This window comes from Trichechus manatus, unplaced genomic scaffold (genome assembly GCF_000243295.1).
Source record: "Trichechus manatus latirostris isolate Lorelei unplaced genomic scaffold, TriManLat1.0 scaffold00151, whole genome shotgun sequence".
Classification (NCBI taxonomy): domain Eukaryota; kingdom Metazoa; phylum Chordata; class Mammalia; order Sirenia; family Trichechidae; genus Trichechus; species Trichechus manatus.
Window position 1 is genome coordinate 2,858,609 of NW_004444087.1, and position 21,554 is coordinate 2,880,162.

Sequence of the window (21,554 nt, forward strand, 5' to 3'; positions counted from 1 at the left end):
AGTTTGGGGGCCACCTGCCTGCAGCTGCTCGGACACCCCCAACAGTGTCTGCAGCCAAGCCTGCACTGGTAGGCTGTGGCTGGTGTCCCACCCCATGGAGCACATTCTCCCCCGAGCAGAAACCATGGTGTGGAGGGATCCAGGAAGAGCATCCGCAGTCAGGAATAACCAGAAAAGGGCCTTTGGGGAGGGCTCTGGACACGCCACTGACAGGCCCTTCTTCTGAAAGTGGGCTGTTAGGCAGCGCGGGGTGGGTGGGCTGCCCCAGGTGTCCCTGCCAGGCCCCCATGCTCAAGTCCAGTGTCTGCGCCCTTAGGACTTGCCTCTGGCCTTCTCCAGCTTGCCAGCTGCCATCTTTATTTCAGTCTCCGTGGCCTCTTGGCGCTGCCCCCCTGGTGCTTGAGGGGATTGCTGGGGGGCAGCAGGCTGTGTCGCTGGCCTCTGCTGTCTGTTGACCCTGGAGGGCGTGGGGAGACTTTAGTGTGTGGTCAAGACAAGGTCAAGCGGAGCCAGAGTCCCAGCATGGGTCCCCTGGCTGGATCCCCAATGGCATGGGCTGCTTTGCCCCTTGTCTGAGCTGCCTAGAGACACAGGTTGGGACTCACATCTCTGGCACCCGGCCTCCTTTTCCCTCTTCCAGCCCTTCCCATGTCCAGTGCCACTTCACCTCCCAGCCCAGGGCCATGCTTCTGACCTGACTTGGCTGCTAGCTGCCCCAAGGACCCTCACTCAGTCACTGTCTCCATCATGGCTGGACATACCCATAGCTCTGGCCAGGCACGATTAAGATGGGGGACACTTGACAGAAAGTCCTCATCCCTCCCATTTACAGATACATTGTGCATTGCTGTTACTCAGCTTGCTCTGCTTGGGGGCTGCAGGCCAAAGTCATGGCCAGTAAACATCTTGGAGACCCTAAGACACTTAAGGACCCTTAAGAAGAATAGAATGATAATGAATAGCTCTTAGCCTTTTTCTGAAACAATAACATGGGTTAAAGGTACAGCACCAGTCAATCCCAGTAGGATGGCTATTATAAGAAAAACAAAAAATAGCAAGTGTTGGCAAAGATGTGGAGAAATTGAAAGGCTCATGCATTGCTGGTGGGAACGGAAAATGGTGCAGCTGCTGTGAAAAACAGTCTCGTGGTTCCTCAAAAAGCTAAACATAGAATGACCAAGTCACCCAACAATTCCACTCCTAGGTATATAACCAAAAGAACTGAAAGCAGGGACTCAAGCAGATACTTGTTCACCAGTGTTCACTGCAGCAATATTCACAAGAGCCAAAAGGTGGAAACAACCCAGGTGTCCATCAGCAGCCATAAAGAGAAATGAAATTCTGACGCATGCTACAATACTGAAAACATTATGTTGAGTGAAATAAGCCAGACACAAAAGGACACATACTGTATGATTTCACTTATATGAAGTATCTAGAAGTGGCAAATACATAGAGACAGAAAGTAGGTTAGAGGTTACCAGGGACTGGGGGTGGGGGGTGGGGAGGTATACGTGTATTGCTGCCATTCCCCTGACTTCTCCCTAACAGGTGAGGGAGTGCTTGGTGAGCAGTGGACAGTGAGGTTACACATGTACTGCTATCACCCCTGCCCCCTGACTTCTCCCCGTGAAGGTTGTCTTAAGCACCCAGGAAGCCAACAGGTGGATGCTGCAGGCCCGTGCGCAGAGGGGAGGAGGCAGGCACTGACCTCGGATGTCCCGGGGCAGAACGGGCACCCTGCTCAGGCCTGCACTGCTCTGCCACGTGGTGCGGGGGAAGGTGAAGCTGACCTCAGGCATATGGAGCGTGTTCTCATCTAAAACGTGAGACCGAAGACAAAAGAATATTATCGTTACCTTTTAGGAACCACCTAGTGAATCCTGAAATAAAGCCATATAAGGAATCATAGATACGATATACCGAGTACCTACTGCATGCCAGGCTCTTGAATAAGTTTTCTCATCTGTACTCCCCATAGCCCTGAGAGGGGAATACAGTTTATGTGAACTCTGTGCTCTATCCTTTCTGGAACATTCTGCCTCCTTTTGGTTCCTTTTTCCCTCCCAGCAACTATGTTCTTCCTTTCCTTCTTTCTTGTTTTCCTTCTTGCCCCCAACTGGCCATCACATGACAACAAAGGGGATTTTCTAGGTTTCTGACCAAAGTTTAATTCAGTTGTCACCATCAAACAGAAAAGGAAGGAAGGGACAGTGGGTGGGGAAAGAAGTGAATCTTCCTCGGGTATCTGCTCCACTGTTCCCCAAAGAGGGGCCTCCCTGCCCACCCATGCTAAAATAATATTGTTCCTATAGGACAGAGTAGAACTGCCCCATAGGCTTTCCAAGGAGTGGCTGGTGGATTCAAACGGCTGACCTTTTGGTTAGCAGCCAAGCTCTTTAGTCATTATACCACCAGGGCCCCAGAAACACCATATGATCCAGTAATACCACTCCTAAGACTATATCCTAGAGAAATAAGAGCCGTCACATGAATAGACATGCACACCCAGTTCATTGCAGCATTATTCACAATAGCAAAAAGATGGAAACAACCTAAGTGCTCATCGACAGATGAATAGATAAACAAACTTAGGTACATACACACAATGGAATACTACGCAACAATAAAGAACAATGATGAATCTGCGAAACATCTCACAACATGATGAATCTGGAGGGCATTATGCTGAGTGAAATCAGTCAATCACAAAAGGACAAATACTGTATGAGACCATTATTAGAAAAACTCATAGAAAAGTTTACACAGAATGAAACAATCTTTGATGGTTACAAGGGAGGGGAGGGGTGAGGAGGGAAAAACACTAACTAGACAATAGATAAGTGGTAACTTTGGTAAAGGGTAAGACAGTACACAATACTGTGGAAGTCAGCACAACCTGACCAAGGCAAAGTCATAGAAGCTTCATAGACACATCCAAACTCTCTGAGGGACTGAGTTACTGGGCTGAGGGTTGGGAACTATGGTCTTGTGGGACATCTAGCTCAATTGGCATAACATAGTTTATAAAGAAAATGTTCTACATCCTACTTTGGTGAGTAGCATATGGGGTCTTAAAAGCTTGTGAGTGGCCATCTACGATACATTTACTGGTCCCACCCGGTCTGGAGCAAAGGAGAATGAAGAAAACCAAACACACAAGGGAAAGATTAGTCTAAAGGACTAATGGACCACAACTACCACAGCCTCTACCAGACTGAGTCCAGAACAACTAGACGGTGCCCGGCTACCACCACTCACTGCTCTGACAGAGATCACAATAGAGGGTCCCGGACAGAGCTGGAGAAAAATGTAGAACGAAATTCTAACTCACAAAAATAGACCAGACAGTATGGCCCCTGGACACCCTTTTAACTCAGTACTGAAGTCACTCCTGAAGTTCACCCATCAGCTAAAGATTAGACAGGCCTATAAAACAAATAATAACACATGTAGTTCAACCATGTATAAGAGTCTAAATGGGCACACCAGCCCAAAAGCAAAGGCAGGAAGGGACAGGAAAACTGGACAAATGGAAATGGGGACCCCAAGGTCAAGAAGGGTAGAGTGTTGACATATCATGTGTTTGTAACCAATGCCACAAAACAATTTACATATTAATTGTTTAATGAGAAACTAATATGCTCTGTAAACTTTCACCTAAAGCACAATTAAAAAAAAAAAAGTTAAAGATGGAATTACCATAAGATCCACCAATTCCACTCCTTGGTATATACCCAAGAGGAATGAAAAGATATTGTCAACACAGAAACTTGTGCCCGAATGTTCTTAGCAACATTACTCACAACAGCCAAAAGGAGGAAACAACCCAAATGTCCATCAACAGATGATGGATAAACAAAATGTGGTCCAATCATACAATAGAATATTACTCAGCCATAAAAAGTAATGAAGTTCTGATACATGCTATGACATGGATGAACTTTGAAAACACTATGTTGAGTGAAATAAGCCAGACATGAAAGAGAAAATGTTGTATGATCCCACTTATATGAAATATTCAGAACAGGCAAATACGTACAGACAAATATTTATTACTGGTTGCCAGAGGCTGAAGTGGGATAGAATGGGGAGTGACTGCCGATGGGTATGGGGTCTCCTTTTAGGGTGATGAAAATGTATGGGAACTAGATTGAGATGATAGTTGCACAAGAATGTGAATGCGCCAAGTGCCACTAAATTGTATACTTCAAAATGGTATATTTTATGTTACATAAATTTTACCTCAATTAACAAAAAAAAAAAAAAGGTTGGACTTGAACTTCAGAGCCCTCTAGGCCGGATACCCACCAAGTCTAGTCAGGAATCAATGAGTGGAGGAGCCCAGAAGATACAGGAGCTCAATCATAGATGACAACTGGAGTCCTTGGGTGGTACAAATGGTGAACGCGCTTGGCTGCTAACTGAAAAGTTGGAGGTTCAAGTTTACCCAGAAGTGCCTCAGAAGAAAGGTCTGGTGATCTACTTCCAAAAGATCAACCTTTGAAAACCCTATGGAGCACAGTTCTACTCTGATCACAAATGGGGTCGTCCTGAGTCGGAGTTAACTTGACGGCAACTTTGTTTTTTTTTTTTAATTGCTTTTCTTTGTTTCTTTTTCTTTTTTTGTGGTAAATATATAGGTAATAAAACATTGATGGCAACTGGTTTTACGGGACTATGTGCTAGGCACTGTTTAAGCACTGGACACATAGTGAACCAGACTGACAAACATCACTGTCCTCATAAAGCCTGTATACCAGAAGGGGGAGAAAGATGATAAACAAAAGCAAAAGATCGATGCTTTTCACCTTAGAAGTGGGCAAGTGCTATGGTCGCCATCTGAAAGAGTACAGTCAAGGAGGACGTCGCCGAGGGGTTGGTAGTTGAGTCTGGGTCTGAAGGAGCCTTGTGTCACCAGACAGTCTTCTTGTAAGAGAAGTGGCATTTTCACATTTTCTACGTGCTCTGATTCTCCATGCTATTTAACAATGGGGTGCTGGCCAAATAGACTCTGCAGATGAGCAGGTTTGGTCTGTAAGGTGCCACCTGAAACCTGGTATGAAAATTCTAAGCTGCTTTGGATGCTAGGTAGCTCGAAATCAGGGGAAAGAGTTCTTTGTTCAGAGGAATTTGACCATTTGAATGTGTTTCACTCTCCTTGACTGAGTATTAGGGAAAACATTTCCCACTGGGCCCTAGGAGGGAACTGAGAACTAATGTGTAGGGGACATGTATGTGGACTTGGGAGGCAGGCCAACCTGGGCTGCCAATGTACAGGTATGTATATGACCCTGGGCCAGTTCCTTTCACCCCTCTGCTCCTTGTTTGCTCATTCTGTAAAATGGACATCTACTGGAGAGTCAAGTACAGGGAATTGCTTAATACGGCCCTTTAGTCATGCATGGTCTTGTAACTTTCACACAACGATTGGGTGGGACTATGCAACTAAAGTGTTTGTGGCCCACCAAGGGGATTGGACAGCTTGCTAATAATGCAAATAAGGTGCATGGAACTCTTGTGGGGGTGGGACCATGAAAATAAGGTATATGGAACCCTAACAAGGGGATTTGACAGTTCTGCTATCCTGCTAGGCTTAAAAGAAAGCTAATCCCAGAACAGAGGGGCAACCTCTCTACCACCAAGAAAGAAAAGCCAGGAGCAGAGTGCATCCTTTGGACCCAGGGTGCCTGTGCTGAGAACCTCCTAGACCCAGGGGAGAGAGAGAGAGAGAGAGAGAGAGAGAGAGAGAGACAGAGAGAGAGAGAGAGAGCTGTAACAGTGGAGACAGTGCAAGACAGCTGGAAGTGAGACAGAGAAACAGTGGCAGCAGCAGAACCATGAGACCAGCACCAGATGGGCTTCTCAGCCAATGGAGCAAGACGGCCACCATAGGCATGCCAACCCACGGAGTGAGAGAGCTGAGAGCCTTCAGGCAGGAGGCTTGCTGGTGGAGTGGGGTGCCTCCAGGCACTTATCAGTAGAGCTAAAAGCTTTATAAAACTTGCCCACATAGGGCAAAGTTGAGGCCTGGAGCCTAGGCCTGTCCCAAGGGGGTCGAGAGGAGCCTGTCCTCAGGGAGCTGAGAGGGGTCTGTCCTCAGGGGGCCAAGAGGAGCCCTGCATGGCCGAGGGGAGCTGAGAGAGCTGAAAAAGGGAGAAAGGAGACTTGGCCTACATGCTTCCTAATCCTAATCCCAAGTTGTAGCTTGATCCCAAGTCATAACCTGTTACTCCCCTAATAAACCCCATAATCGTGAGTATTGTCTGTGAGTTCTGTGTGGCCATTGCAATGAACTATTGAACCTCTAGCAGAGAAGTAGAGAGTACCATGGGAGGGACAGCTGGCGTCAGAATTGGTAAAAAGGGAGGAGAGAGGAGGTGTGTCTAACCTCTACCTCATATCAGCTTTGGGATGATGTTGATGGTGATTCACTCCCCTTGTGAAGTCAGACTAAGAGGTTAGATGCTGCTGCTACGTCATTTTTACAGTTGGCATCATTTTTACAGAGAAGGTTGTTGTGAATGATAAGTGAGGCAACTCCTTCACTCCTTTCTGGAACCACTGGCCTGGGTGAATGTTGGCCTCCCTGCCCACCCCCTCAGGGTACTCAGGGCGATGACTTATGACTGCACACCCAAACGTGATATGTATCAGGGAATGGAGGCTGGACCAGCAAGGCCATCAATCTAAGGCACAAAGGAGCAATCAGATTGGAACTGATCTGCCTCTCAGCCCAAGAAGTTGTCCCCAGGGAACCCAGGCCTCTGCAAACATTGTAAGTTCACGATCCTCTGGCTCCTGGGGAAGGTCTGTTTTCAGCATAGACCTACATGGCGCCAGGCCAGAGAAAGGGGATACTGGTCTACCCCAACTACCTGGAGGCCTTAATTTTACACCTGCCAAGTACAGGTGTTCTTTCTCCAAACAGAGAAAGCCAGGCACAGTGGGAGGAACACTGCCCTAGGGGCTGGGGCATCCATCCTGGCCACGCTGTCGACTCACAATGTGGCCCTGGATATGTTGCTTCTATAATGTGGGCCCAGGTTACCCATCTGAATCCTAAAATGGTTGGACTACAGATCTTGAAGGACCATCTGGCTTTAATCTACTTTGAATTTTAGACCACAGAAACCCACAGTTGTAGAGTTAAGAACCTCTACCCACCACAGGGAGGACCCTGGGTGGTGCAAACAATTAAGCACTCAGCCACTAACCGAAAGGTTGGTCATTGGAACCCACATCGTGGCACCACAGAAGAAAGGCCTGGTGATCTACTTCCATAAAGATTACAGCCAGGAAAACCCTATGGAGCTCAGTTCTACTCTGTAACATGTGGGGTTGCCATGAGTCAAAGTTGACTTGATGGCAATGGATTTTTACCCACTGCTGGCATTCTCTGTAAACATTGTTGAGAGAAGGGGCACAGCCTCTGCTTGGAGAACCCCCAAAGGACAGCTCAGCACCTCCCTGCAGTAGGAGCATAGCCTGGTGCCAATGAAGAAGGGGTCCCCTTCCTTGCCAACTGAGAGGGCTGGTTAGAATCCACCAATTTTTATTTGAAATAGGCTTATTTATTTGGAACATTGACTGGGCATGAGACGATATTAAGGAATTACTCTTAATTTTTGTGAGTATTACATGTAAAACCGTGTGATCCATTAGAGATCACTCTTGAAATATTTATGGGTAAAATAACAAGCACTCAAAGAGTTTCTTTAAACATCTCCAGGAAAGCAAATAACACACAAATGGACAAAAAGGCATAGGAATAGAGGAAACAGGTTTAGCAGAGCATTGATTGTTGTTGGAGCTGGGAGATGAATCCATTGAAGGTTATTATACTGTTCTCTCTACTTCTGTATGTGCTTAAAATTTTAATAGTAAAGTGTTGGGGAGAGAAAACTTCAGGTTAATCATATACACAGACACATTCCACCAGGTTTGTTTCTAAAGGAGATATAAACATAACTTGCCTTCAGGGGCTGGGGTTGGGAAGGGGGAATCACAGGAGACTTTAATCTTCTGTTGTTGTTAGTTGCATTGAGTCAGCTCCAACTCTTGGCGACCCCATGCACAACAGAACAAAACACTGCCCGGTCCTGTGTCATCCTCAAAATCGGTGGTGTGCTCAATTACGTTATTGCAGCCACTATATATTCTGAGTGCCTTCCAACCTAGGAGGCTCATCTTCCAGCATTATATTGGACAGTATTTGATTGTGATCCATAGGGTTTCCATTGGCTAATTTTTGAAAGTAGATCACCAGGCCTTTCTTCCTATTCTGAGTCTGGAAGCTCCACTGAAATCACCTGCTGAGTGACCCTGCTGGTATTTGAAATTCCAGTGGCATAGCATCCAGCATCCTACCAACATGCAAGCCACCACAGTACAGCACACTGACAGATGAGTGGTGGTTAACATTTTAATTAAGCAATAATAATAAATGCATCTATTTCAAGCTTGCTGGGGCCACAGCATGCCAACCCACCACGCACATTACTTCATGGGCATCTCACAATCTTCCCACTCTCACCCCAGGTAGGTGCTAACATTAACATCTCTTCCAAGTGAGGGAGCTGGCACCTGGCCAGTCATATAACCTGCCTATCAGCTAAGGAGAGAGGTATGGAGTGGAACCCAGTCGCTCTTCAAAGCTTCAAAGCTCCCACTGCACTTCAAAGCTCCCACCCCTGGCCACTCTGCACTGTCTGTGCCTATCTTTTTTCTTTTTATGAGCATGTCATCAGGAAAAAAATAATAATAATAAAAACTTTTGACAAGCAGGAAAGCCCATAAAGGTAAAGAACACTTTAAGTGCTTATTGGGCCTACTTTGATCCAGGTAATTACAGTAGCCACGCTGGGAAAAGACAGATAAATCTGAATTTTGGAGTCAAGATCAAAAATTTTAGAAAAGTCTTTAACACCATGTCTATGAAGTTAGTTTGTGCCAAGATGCCTGCCAACCACCAAAGCAGAGCGTGGGTGTGTATACTGCTTCTACTGCCCTTGAAGTATTTATCAAGAACCTTAAAGATGCACTAAGGAGCCCTGGTGGTGCAACGGTTAAGTGCTCTGCTGCTAACTGAAAGGTTGGTGGTTCGAACCCACCCAGAGGCACCTCGCAAGAGAGGCCTGGCAATCTGCTTCTGAAAGGTCACGGCCCTGAAAACCCCATGGAGTGCAGTTCTACTCTGCACACGGGGTCGCCAGGAGCCAAAACTGACTTGAAGACAACTAGTTTTTTTTTTTTTTGCTTTTTTTATTGGGATGTCAGGCAGGCCAGAAGCAAAACACAGCACCCCTGCAAATACCGCTTTTCATGAAGCCTGTGGCCTTGGCTCATTCACTGTCCTAAGAAAACCTGAAACTCACTCACACCCAGGGGCAGACAACTGATAACAGCCCAAACTACCATGCATTACAAAGATTCATAATCAGAAGGAGTAACAGTCTTAAGATACAGAAAAAAACAAACAAACAAACAAACAAAAAACCCCCGAGGTCACCTTTTAGTTAAATAATAACTGGCTCATAAAGTAAAGAATATCATCCATAAGTAATGTGCTCCTTTAAAAAACCATATATATGAGACCAAATGGTCAACAATTACTCTAAAGCAAAGATAAGAAGGTAAGGGAACAGGGAAACTAGAGTACTGGGATGGGTACAACCAGAACGGAATGAATGAGAATGATGACACATTGTGAAAAATGTAACCAATATCACAATAATAATTTGTGTAGAAATTATTAAATGAGAACCTAATTTGCCGTGTAAACTTTCACCTTAAACACAATAAAATATTATTTTTAAAAAAGGAAAGAAAGAAAGAAAAAACCAACGTGCTATTTCCTTTTCTCAAATCTGTACCTGCGTGGAGACTGAGGCTGGGTTTTATCTTGGACGCTGCAGGGACAGCTGGGAAAAAGCTCTTTCTGGACTTGGACAGCTGAGGGGGCAGTGCAGGGGGTGGCTGACTCTCCACCAAATGCTCCATGGAGGAGGGCTGAAGTTTCTCCGTTGCCTGCAGAGAAAAATCACACAGCAGGGCAGGGCGTGAGGTGCAGGTAGCAAACGGAAGCTGTGTCAAGGTCATCTTGAGCTGAAGTCATGTATTGATTAAATGCCTACTGTGTGCCAGGTACTGTTGTTGGCTGGTGGGAACCTACAGTGGCAAAACAGATGGAATCACTCTAACCTTCTCCTCCAACTCTCAATGAATGAATGAATGCTCTCCTGGCTGTCTCTCTTCCCACCTTTTCCCTTTCACTACCCCCTATGTTGGGAGGTCTCATCTACACTTGCCCTCTGACCCCTGCTACTGTCCTACCTTCTCCTCAACTGAACAAGCCAGCAGACTAACTTCAGTCTTGACTCAGTAAACACCCACTGTGTGTCAGCCGGGGCACAAGGAGCCAGGTGGCTGAGGCAGAACAAAGACCTGTCAGACCACTGACCATTAGCCAGCTTGTCCAAGGAGGAGCCTACCCTCTTACTCTCTCTCTGGTTTACTGAACCAAAGGTACGGTGGAAAAGGTGCTCCAGGGAGTGAAGACCACTCCACCTGAGCACCTGTGGTACCGCCCCCTTCCCCTTATGCAAACAATTTCACACCATCCTGAACAACTTGGCATTCTGCTGCATGCTCTCTGATTTTTGCTCAATCCTAGTTCATTGAGACCTTCCCAGGGATCCCCATTTCCACATATTTAGAACCTTTAATGATCACATGGATCCCCCAAACAAGTAATTCGAAAGTAAAAATACTCTTCACATAGGGATGCTCATAGGTCATTATGTAGTAATCAAAAACTAAACACAACCAAAATGGCCATTTAAAAGGGATCAGGAAATCACCAAGTGACACCTAAATGGGATTGTGTCTAGTGGTCCCTGCTCCCCAGATACTGACTGAGGGACTGTGTATGCCCAGCCTGGGGATGGTGAGAAGGAAAAAAACATAATCCTAGTGCTTTGCACCTAATAACTCACTTCTCATACAAGATTATTTAACTGGTATTTTAGAGCCAAGTACTGCACCCTTTTTAAATTAAAATACAGACATTATGGAGGCATATGAACATAACTTATGAAATAATGTTAAGAAAAAAAAGTTCACAAAACTATTTCCACTGGGATTATAATGACATGAAATATGTACGCACGTGGCTTAAGACTGTCCCTCAGCAGTGTGAATGGTGAACACGCTCGGCTGCTAACCCAAAGTTTGAAATTTTGGAGGTTGGAGTCCACTCAGAGGCTCCTCAGAAGAAAGGGCTGGCAATCTTCTTCCAGAAAAATCTGCCATTAAAAACCCTATGGAGCACAGTTCTACTGTGATACACATGGGGTCACCATGAATTGGAATTGACTCAATGGCAACTGGTTGGTGGCTTAAGATGGGAAAGGAGCCTGAAAAATGGTCCTAATTAGGGTACAGGTCTATGTGGGGGCACTGGTTTTCTGCTTATATCTCTTTTATGTCTAGGGCTCTGCTGTGGCCCCCATAAACCCAGTTGCTGTCAAGCTGATTTTGACTCACGGTGACCTCACGTGTGTCAGAGTAGAACTGTGCTTCATAGGGTTTTCAATGGATGATTTTTTGGAAGTAGATTGCCAGGTCTTTCTTCCGAGGCACCTCTGGGTAGATTCAAACCTCCAGCCTTTCGATTAGCAGCTGAGCACGTGAACCATTTGCACCACCCAGGGACTGCGCATCCCTCATAAATATGTGCTGATCCCTGACTGCCCCTGCCTACCACCCTCTCCCTCCCGATATCCCACACAGCTTCCAGCCATCTGCTCCAACTAGGCCCAGGGATGGCCACACACCAGTTGCATGCCCCAGGTGAGGGAGGGCAACCGCTTCTTCTGGGCCTTCCTCTCCATGGAGTGGTCTCTGCATGGGCTGGCATGGGGCTGCCACCTGTCTCCTGCTGGGCTAGAGTTTGGGGTGACGCTGGGCTTCTGATCCCTGGAGTGCAGGGCTCCCTCCACTGGGAGGTGGTGGGGGGAGTGGTTGCAGCTGCCCTCATGGTCCTGCACCTTGGAGCGCCGGGTGGTTGCAATGAGGGCGATGCTCTTGGTGCTCACGGCCATCTCCTTCAGGGCCTGGGTACTTAGGGCCAGGCCCCCAGCCTCTGTCACTGCCTGTGGAGTGTTCAGGTCCAGGTTGGCTGGCGAGCACAGCTTGGAGACCAGGTCCTTCAAGCTCAGGGAGCTCGGCTTCTGCAGGAGATCAACGGGATGGTCATGCAAGCACTGGTTGTTACCACCCTGGGGGTTGGGGTCTGCAAGGAACAACCCTGAGACAGTGACTCAAGTCAAGCATTCACATGGGAGAAAGGGCTGATGAGGGGAGAGCCAAGGACAGGGGTGTGAGGAGGTAGGTTCCCACTCCTGGTGACGGGCATTTAATCTCAGGGGAATGCTCTGGGAGACCAGGTAAAACGCAGGCCTGAGTCCTCCTGCCCATGGGGCGCAGGGTCTGGGGCACTGACAGATACACCAATTCCTGAGAGCACTGACTGAAGGCTCTCCCAAACCCAAACCAAAAAAACCCAAATCCATTGCTGCCGAGTTGACTTAGACTCATGGTGTGCCCCTATTTGTGTCAGAGTAGAACTGTACTACATAGGGTTTTCGATGGCTGATTTTTCAGAAGTAGATCACCAGTCCTTTCTTCTAAGGAGCCTCTGAGTGGACTCGAACCTCTATCCTTTCTGTTAGCAGTCAAGTGCGTTAACCATTTACATCACCAGGGACAGTGAGGCAGATATGATCATCTCCAAATTACAGATGAGCAGCTCAGCAAAGCCACCATGCACTAGCTGTGTGAGCCACTGAGTGAATTCCTTCACGTTTCTCGTGACATTTTCTGAACCTGTTGCTGCAGGGTAAGGATTGCCCCTGCCCTATAGCAGGGTTGGGAGGAGGGTCTGAAACACTAACTCCGTGTTGGGCTCAGTTAGTGGTCACTATGGCTGCTTAAGGAGGGCCCTTCTTCCAGAAGCTTCTCTCCCACTCTCTCCTCATCCATTGCAGCTCTGATGGAGACCCTGACTGATGACCCTGTTAGGGAAGGGAAGGCCACCCCAAGTCCAGGTCCCAGGTTAGGGGCACACATGCCCACCTCATGAACTGGAGGGGTCACCAGGTCGCGGAGGGACGACAGGGGGAGAAGAGAGTCCTGCTTCCCCAGCTTCTTAGAGGGTGTGGCTTTCGATGATTTGTAACCATCACTGTAAGTGGAACGCAGAGGTATCAGTGGGTGAAGGCAGGTGCCAGGGCCCCTAAGCCCATAGTTGCAGTAGGGGGCAAACCAGGACCTAAAGCTCTGGCCACAACCCCAAGTCACATGGGCTGTGGGTCCACCTAGCTAGGTTAGGGTGAGTGGCCTCTGACACTCTTCTGTGGTTGGAGACCAGTCTGGGCACATCCACTCATTCTATCATTCATTCAACAAATACATGTGGATCACTTGCCATGTGCAGACCCAGGCCTGGAGCTGGGTGTGCACTGGCTTATAGCAGACACGCTCCTGCCCTCATTGTGGAACATGGTGAGATGGTGAGGCAGACATCACGTAAGCAACCAAACATACAGACAACAACTGCAATCCATGATGCCTGCAGTGAAGAAAGGGGATGGCATGCAGCACTAGTCACAATCGCTAAAAGGTGGAAACAACCCAAGTGTTCCTCAGTGGATGAATGGATAAGCACAGTGTGGTCCAGCCACACAATGGACTATAATTCAGCCGTAACTGGAAATTAAGCCCTGATCCATGCTACGACATGGATGTACCTTGAAGACATGATGCTGAGTGAAATAAGTCAGACACAAAAGGACAAATACTGTATGACCCCATTTACATGAAACATCCAGAAGAGGCAAATGCATAGCGACAAACGTTTATTACTGGTTACCAAGGGCGGGTGAGAGGGGAGGACTCAATGCTTAGGGGACACTAAGCTTCTGTTAAGGGTGATGGGAAAATTTAGGAACGTAAAAGGGTGAGGGTTGAACAACATAAAAAACATAATGTCACTGGACTGTACATGTGAAGACTGTTGAAATGGCAAATGTTTTGTTACATATATATTTACTACAACAAAGCAATAAAAAAAAAGAAAAGAGAAGAAAAGGGGGTAGTGATGAGCATGAAGGAGGCTCCCTAAGACAGGGTACTCAGAACAGACATTCCCACTGAGACCCACGCAAAGGCTGGGGGAAAAGCACTCCCAGCTGGGGTAGGGGGATGTGGGTGTGGGTGTAGGGGACCAGCACATGCAGAAGCCCTGGGGCAGGAACCACTTGGCACATTCAAGACGCACAGATGAGAATTGGAGGAAGCCACTCAGGGGTTGCCTTGTTTGGAAGACTTCGGCCATTGGAGGAAGAAGGGACCTCTGATAACCCTTTAGCTCAGCTTTCCAGGGTTCCACAATTCTACCGTGAAAATGACACAGTGTTTCTACAGCCTTCCATCAAGTCAGGTCATCAGTAACAACATAAGAACAAAGCATCAGACATCAAACCCAGGCTCCACCGTGGCCCTGCCAAGCGGTCTTGGGCTCATCGCCTCTCTGCTTTCTCATCTACAAACTGAGTGAAAATGACCTGTCTCATGGTTAACAGGCCATGTGACTGTAGGTGTTGAAGACCTGTGTCAACTGGGAGGTTCCCTGAGATGCCAATGGCAGAGCACGGGCAGCACAGCATGGCGGCCAGTATGGATGCTGAGGTACGCTTGATCAAGGGGAGATAGGGCACTTCTCTTTTACACAAACACAAGCAGGCACACGTGCGTGTGCACACACACGCAGATGCGCACATGCACGCACGCATTACTGGACTGGCCCCTCCCTCTGTCTGGAATCTGGTGTGATCAGTAACCCTAAGGGTTACAGATTAGACCTGGGCATTACAGACAAATGCACTGCGAGGTCTTCCCTGGACCCTGAACATACCAGCCGCAAAAGGCATTTTGAGTAAAGCTAAATAAATCTGGCTATTGATAGGATATTAGATGATACTGAAGAAATATTATGAATTTTGTTGGGAATGATAATAATGATAATCGTGGTTATGGAGGAAAATATCACGTTTTAGAATTGCACACTAAAGTGCTTAGGGGTGAAATAAGATGTTTGTGTTTTACTTTACTTTAAATACGTAAGCAAGAAATCTCTGACACAAATTGGCAAAATGTTAATGATCAAATCTAGGTGATGACTCTATGGGTGTGTTCAATTTACTAGTCTAATTCTTGGTATGCTCAAAAATACCAAAATAAAAAGTAAAAAGAAAAGAAAAAGGGCGGGGGGAAGCATTAAAGGTGGAGTAAGTGGCTAATATTGAACTAAAAAAATTTTTTTAAAGTACATGTGAAATGAAAATGGTATTTCTGGCATCAAACTTCCCAACTGTTGAGTAGCGTCTGGGGTCTTAAAAGCTTGCAAGCAGCCATCTAAGATACTCTATTGGTCTCACCCTGTCTGGAGCAAGGGAGAATGAAGAAAACCAAAGACACAAGGGAAAGACTAGTCCAAAGGACTAATGGACCACAACTACCACAGTCTCCACCAGACTGAGTCCAGCACAACTAGATGGTACCCGGCTATCACCACCAACTGCTCTGACAGGGATCACAATAGAGGGTCCCGGACAGAGCTGGAGAAAAATGTAGAACAAAATTCTAACTCACACAAAAAAAAAGAAGATCAAACTTACTGGTCTGACAGAGACTGAAGAAACCCCAAGAGCACGGCCCCCAGACACCCTTATAGCTCAGTAATGAAGTCACTCTTGAGGTTTACCCTTCAGCCAAAGATTAGACAGGCCCATAAAACAAAAGAAGACTAAATGGACACACCAGCCCAGGGGAAAGGGCAAGAAGGCAGGAGGGGACAGGAAAGCTGGTAATAGGGAACTCAAGGTAGAGAAGGGAGAGTGTTGACATGTAGTAGGGTTGGCAACCAATGTCACAAAACAGTATGTGTATTAATTGTTTAATGAGAAACTAATTTGCTCTGGAAACCTTCATCTAAAATACAATTAAAAAAAAATAAAAACTTCCCAACCACCTAATTGCTCTACATATTGAACATCTCCTAGGACGTATCTCCACCACCCGTCTGTCAGTTTGTTGTACTGTGGTGGCTTGCACGTTGCTACAATGCTGGAAGTTATGCCAGCAGTATTTCAAATACCAGCAGGGTCACCCATGGTGGGCAGGTCTCGGTGGGGCTCCCAGACTGAGACAGACTAGGAAGACAGGCCTGGTGATCTACTTCTGAACAATAGTCAGTGAAAAGCCTATGGATCACAACAGAACATTAGCCAATACAGTGCTGGGAGATGAGCACCCTAGGATGGAAGGCACTCAAAATACACAGTGGCCACAACAATGGACTCAAGCATGCCAACAATTGTGAGGAAGATGCAGGACCAGGCAACAATTCATTCTGTTGCACATGGGGTCGCCATGAATCAGAGCTGACTTGACGGCAACTAACAACAGGGACATATTGATGATTCTTAAAACAACCCTGCAAGGAAGAGGTTTTTAGACCTATTTCACAGATGAGGAAATGGAGGAGGCTTTGAGATGTGCCCAAGGTCACATGTTGGCTGTGGCCTGGAACTTGCATCTGCTGGCCTCCAGTTCCCTATCCCAGTTCCAGATGACTGCAGGAAAACAAAGGAGACCTGGAGACACCTGAGGTAAGGAGCAGAGGAGAGGTTGTTACTTGTCTGTCTCTAGCAGCATCGGTGGCGGCTCAAACTGGGCGCCCCATGGGAGGTCCTTTCTGTCACTGGGCTGGTCTCGGCTGGAATCCTCTGGCAGGGGAGATACATTCAGCACAGAGCCATCCTGGGAGCAGATAGAAGAGACGTGTAAGGCAGGCAAGGACACAGACAGGCTGTGTCATCAAGCAGGGCATCCCCAAGGAGGCATGGGAAGGCCCCTGTCCTCCCTGCCACCACCTGCCCCCCTGAAAGGAAATCACTGCAGCAGGGAGACCAGCATGTGAGCTCATTAACATGCGTCTGGCTGTTTCCCCCCAATCTCAGAGACAGAAAGGCTCTGTTGCAAACTGTAATCCCAAAGGACCATTAAAGAGCAATCTTGACCCTTGCACCAGGAGACATCTGTTTGCACAGGAGGCCCTGGTCAGAGAGCCTTCAAAAGCCTGCAGGTGGTCACAGCAAGACCAGATCAATGGGACCCTCAGGAATTCCTTCAAACCAATAATCTTTAAATGCTCGTTGAAAAAGTTGTGCTCTTAGAACTTTGAAAAGGAAATCAGGAAAACAATATCATTTATAATAGCCCCTAAAAAGATAAAATACTTAGGAATAAATATAATCAGGGACTTAAAAGACCTATTACAATAAAACTACAAAACACTATTACAAGAAACCAAAAGAGACCTATGTAAATAGAAAAACATACCATGTTCATGGATAGGAAGACTCAGCATTGTGAAAATGTCAATTCTACCCAAAGTGATCTACACATATAATGCAATCCCAATCCAAATACCAACAGTATTCTTTAAAATCAAGATGGAAAAACTAATCCCCAATTTTATATGGAAAGGAAAGAGGCCCCGGGCAAGCAAAGCATTATTGAAGAAAAAGAATGAAGTAGGAGGTCTCACACTACCTAATCTCAGAACCTACTATATAGCCACAGCAGTTAAAACATCCTGGCAGTGGTACAATAATAGACATATTGACCAACAGAACGGAACTGAGAACCCAGACGTAAATCCATCCACCTATGGACAGCCAATCTTTGACAAAGGACCAAAGTCCATTAAATGGGAAAAGACAGTCTCTTTAACAAATGGTGCTGGCAAAACTGGATGTCCAACTGCAAAAAAATGAAACAGGACCCATACCTCACACCATACACAAAAACTAACTCAAAATGGATCAAAGACCTAAATATAAAACCTAAAACAATAAAGAACATGGAAGAAAGAATAGGGACAGAACTAGGGGCCCTAATACATGGAATATATACAATACAAACCATAACTAACAATAGACAAACACCAGAAGATAAGCTAGATAAATGGGAGCTCCTAAAAATTAAATACTTATACTCATCAAAAGACTTCACCAAAAGAGTAAAAAGAGAACCTACAGATTGGGAAAAAAAATTTGGCTATGACATATCCGACAAAGGTCTAATCTCTAAAATCTACATGAAAATCCAACACCTCTACAACAAAAATACAAATAATTCAATTAAAAAATGGGCAAAGGATATGAATAGCACTTCACCAAAGAAGACATTCAGGTGGCTACCAGACACACGAGGAAATGCTTGCGATCATTAGCTGTTAGAGATGCAAATCAAAACCACAATGAGAGACCACCTCACCCTGACATTACTGGCACTAATAAAGAAAAAAAAAAAAACAGAAAATAACAAACGTTGGAGAAGTTGCGGAGAGATCAGAACTCTTACGCACAGCTGGTGGGAATGTAAAACGGTACAACCACTATGGAAAACAATATGGTGCCTCCTTAAAAAGCTAGAAGTAGAAATACCATCAATCCAGCAATCCTACTCCTAGGTATATACCCTAAAGAAATAAGAGCTGTGACATGAATAGATATATTTGTTCACTGCATTATTCACAATAGCAAAAAGATGGAAACCACCTAAATGCCTATCAACAGATGAGTGGATAAACAAATTATGGTACATACACACAATGGAACATTACACAACAATAAAGAACAATGATGAATCCTCAAAACTTCTCACAACATGGATGAATCCGGACGGCTCTATGCTGAGTGAAGTAAGTCAGTCACAAAAGGACAAATATTGTATGAGACCGCTAGTATAAAAACTCAAGAAAAGGCTTATATACAGAAAAAAAACAATCTTTGATGGTTACAAGTGAGGGGAGGGTAGAGAGGGAAAATCACTAGATAGTAATCAAGTGTTAACTTTGGTTAACGGAAAGACAGAACATAATATAGGGGAAGTCAGCACAACTTGATCAAGGCAAAGTCATAGAAGCTTCCTAGACACATCTAAACACCTTGAGGGACTTAATTACTGAGTTGAAGGCTGGGGACCATGGTCTCGGGGGACATCTAGGTCAACTGGCATAACACAGCTCATAAAGAAAATTTTCTACATCCTACTTTGGTAAGTAGAATCTGGGGTCTCAAAAGCTTGTAAGCAGCCATCCTGTCAGTAGCAGAAGAGAATGAAAAAAATGAAAGATACAAGGAAAATATTATTCCAAAGGACTAATGGACCACAACCTCCGCCAGCCTGAGCCCAGAAGAACTAGATGGTGCCTGGCTACCACCACTAACCGCTCTAACAGGGATCACAATAGAGGGTCTCAGACACAGCGAGAGAAAAACATAGTACAAAATTCAAATTTACAAAAAAAGACCAGACTTACTGGTCTGACAGAGACTGGAGGAACCCCCAAGACTGTGGCCACCGGACATAACTAACTAGGAACTGAACCCACTCCCAAAGTCTACCTTTCAGCCAAAGATTAGACAGGCTTATAAAACAAATGATAACACACGTGAGGAATGTGCTTCTTAGTTCAATCAAGCATATGAGAACAAATGGACAACACCTGCCCAAAAGCAAAAACGAGAAGGTAGAAAAGGACAGGAAAAGTGGACAAATGGACACAAGGAAACCAGGGTGGAAAGCAGGAGAGTGCTGACACATTGCAGGGATTGCAACCAATGTCACAAAATAATGTATGCATAAATTTTTTAATAAGAAACTAATTTGTGCTGTAAACTTTCACCTAAAGCGCAATAAAAATTTTTTTCAAAAGCTGCACTCTTTAGAGGGCCAGAAGATGGAGGTGATGGTGCCAGCCCCCACCGGCCCAAGCAATTCCCCTCGGCCCCAAACTGGCACATCCCACTCTGCAAGCCTAGGACCTCCTCAGACTGAGGTTCCACTGAAGCTTGTCCCTTAGGGCCTTGCTGCTAACTCCAGGGGCTAATCCAGGTGCAATTTCCACTCCCCCAGTTATCCCTGAGAGGGGCTCTGGTGATTACAGTGTTCCCCACCCCTTCACAATGTTGGTCAGGTTCTCCTGCCCCTCAAACTGCATCTCACAGGAAGCTGCCCAGCTGGCCTGATAATGAACCAGCTTAGCTGGAGATCAAGTACACAGAGCTGCGGACCTTTTTTTGAGCACTGACAATATTTCAGACGTTTGATCCTCACAACATCCTTATGAGGTAGGAAATACTTCCAGCCCAATCTTAAAAAGAAAAACCTGTTGCCTTCAAGTCTATTCTACTCATCGTGACCTCATGTGTATCAGAGTAGGACTGTACTCCACAGGGTTTTCAATGGCTGATTTTTAGGAAGTAGATCGCCAGGCCTTTCTTCTGAGTCACCTCTGGGTGGACTCAAAACCCCAACCTTTCGGTTAGCGGCTGAGCGCATTCATCATTTTCACCAACCAGAGGTTCCATCCCAATCTTACAGGGAAGAAATGGAGACTTGGGAAATGGAGGTGAGGGATAGGTTCCTCAGAAGCATCGGCATCTAAGAATGAAGAGTTTATTTGGGGGTTGGTCCTAGGAAACATTGCAGGAGAGTGCGGATGTGAGACAGGGAAGGGTAGGAAGCCAACAAAGAGTACGTTAGTGAACAGGTTACCACTGTGGGCAACTGGGGCTTAAACCCATTGGGGAATCCTGAGAGACACTGTGGGGCACACACCTCAGTATCTCACAGCCATCTCATACCAGTGAGGAGGTGAGTGAGGGCTGACCCACCCATCTCTGTCAATCATGGGCTGAGGGCTGCCAGGGAGGGTTAACTCCTCAGCATTTCTGTCCTGCCCCAGGAGGACCAACTGGGGTCCTGGCAGCTGAAGCTGAGTGCGGCTTTCACAGGAATGGTAAGTGCAGAGGGAACACGTGGGTATGTTGCTGTTGTTAGTTGCCATCAGGTTGATTCAGACTCATGATGACACCAAATGTGACAAGGCAGAACTGCTCTGTAGGGTTTTCTTAGCTGTAAACTTTATGGAAGCACATTGCCAGGTCTTTTGTTCTGTGGTACCACTGCGTGAGCTCAAACCTCCAACCTTTAGGTTAGTAGCCAAGCACTTAATCCTTTGCGCCACCCAGGGACCTCTGTGGATATAGTGGTTACTATAGTGCCCTAAGGAGCCCTGGTGGCACATTGGTTAAGTGCTTGGCTGCTAAAAAAGGTCAGTGGTTCAAACCCACCAGCCGCTCCATGGGAGAAAGATATGGCAGTCTACTTCCATAAAGATTACAGTCTTGGAAACCCTATGGGGCAGTTCTACTCTGTCCTGTAGGGTTGGTATGAGTCAGAATTGATTCCACAGCAACGGGATAGTGACACAGCTGATAAAGGAAAGCACAGAAGAGAGTTCAGTGTTTCAGGAAGAGTGCTGGCCAGCAGGGGATGGAGGCCTGGAGGAGATAGAGAAAGGTGGGCACCAGAATTTCATGGGCCACAGGGTCCCAGGACAGGGTCGTAGATGTGGG

General features: G+C 46.2%; 1 protein-coding gene across 1 annotated transcript in view; it reads right to left on the bottom strand.

Moving 5' to 3' along the window:
- Positions 1 to 356: 356 nt before the first annotated feature.
- Positions 357 to 21,554, bottom strand: part of LOC101353339 (kinesin-like protein KIF19) — a 54,359-nt gene continuing 33,161 nt past the window's right edge. Inside the window, exons 16-21 of the mRNA XM_004385963.2 lie at positions 16,760 to 16,884; positions 13,138 to 13,246; positions 11,838 to 12,233; positions 9,876 to 10,029; positions 1,712 to 1,819; positions 357 to 457 (exon numbers count right to left, since the gene is read on the bottom strand). Coding sequence (XP_004386020.2) covers positions 357 to 457; positions 1,712 to 1,819; positions 9,876 to 10,029; positions 11,838 to 12,233; positions 13,138 to 13,246; positions 16,760 to 16,884 — 993 coding nt within the window. The remainder of the gene's footprint in view (positions 458 to 1,711; positions 1,820 to 9,875; positions 10,030 to 11,837; positions 12,234 to 13,137; positions 13,247 to 16,759; positions 16,885 to 21,554) is intronic.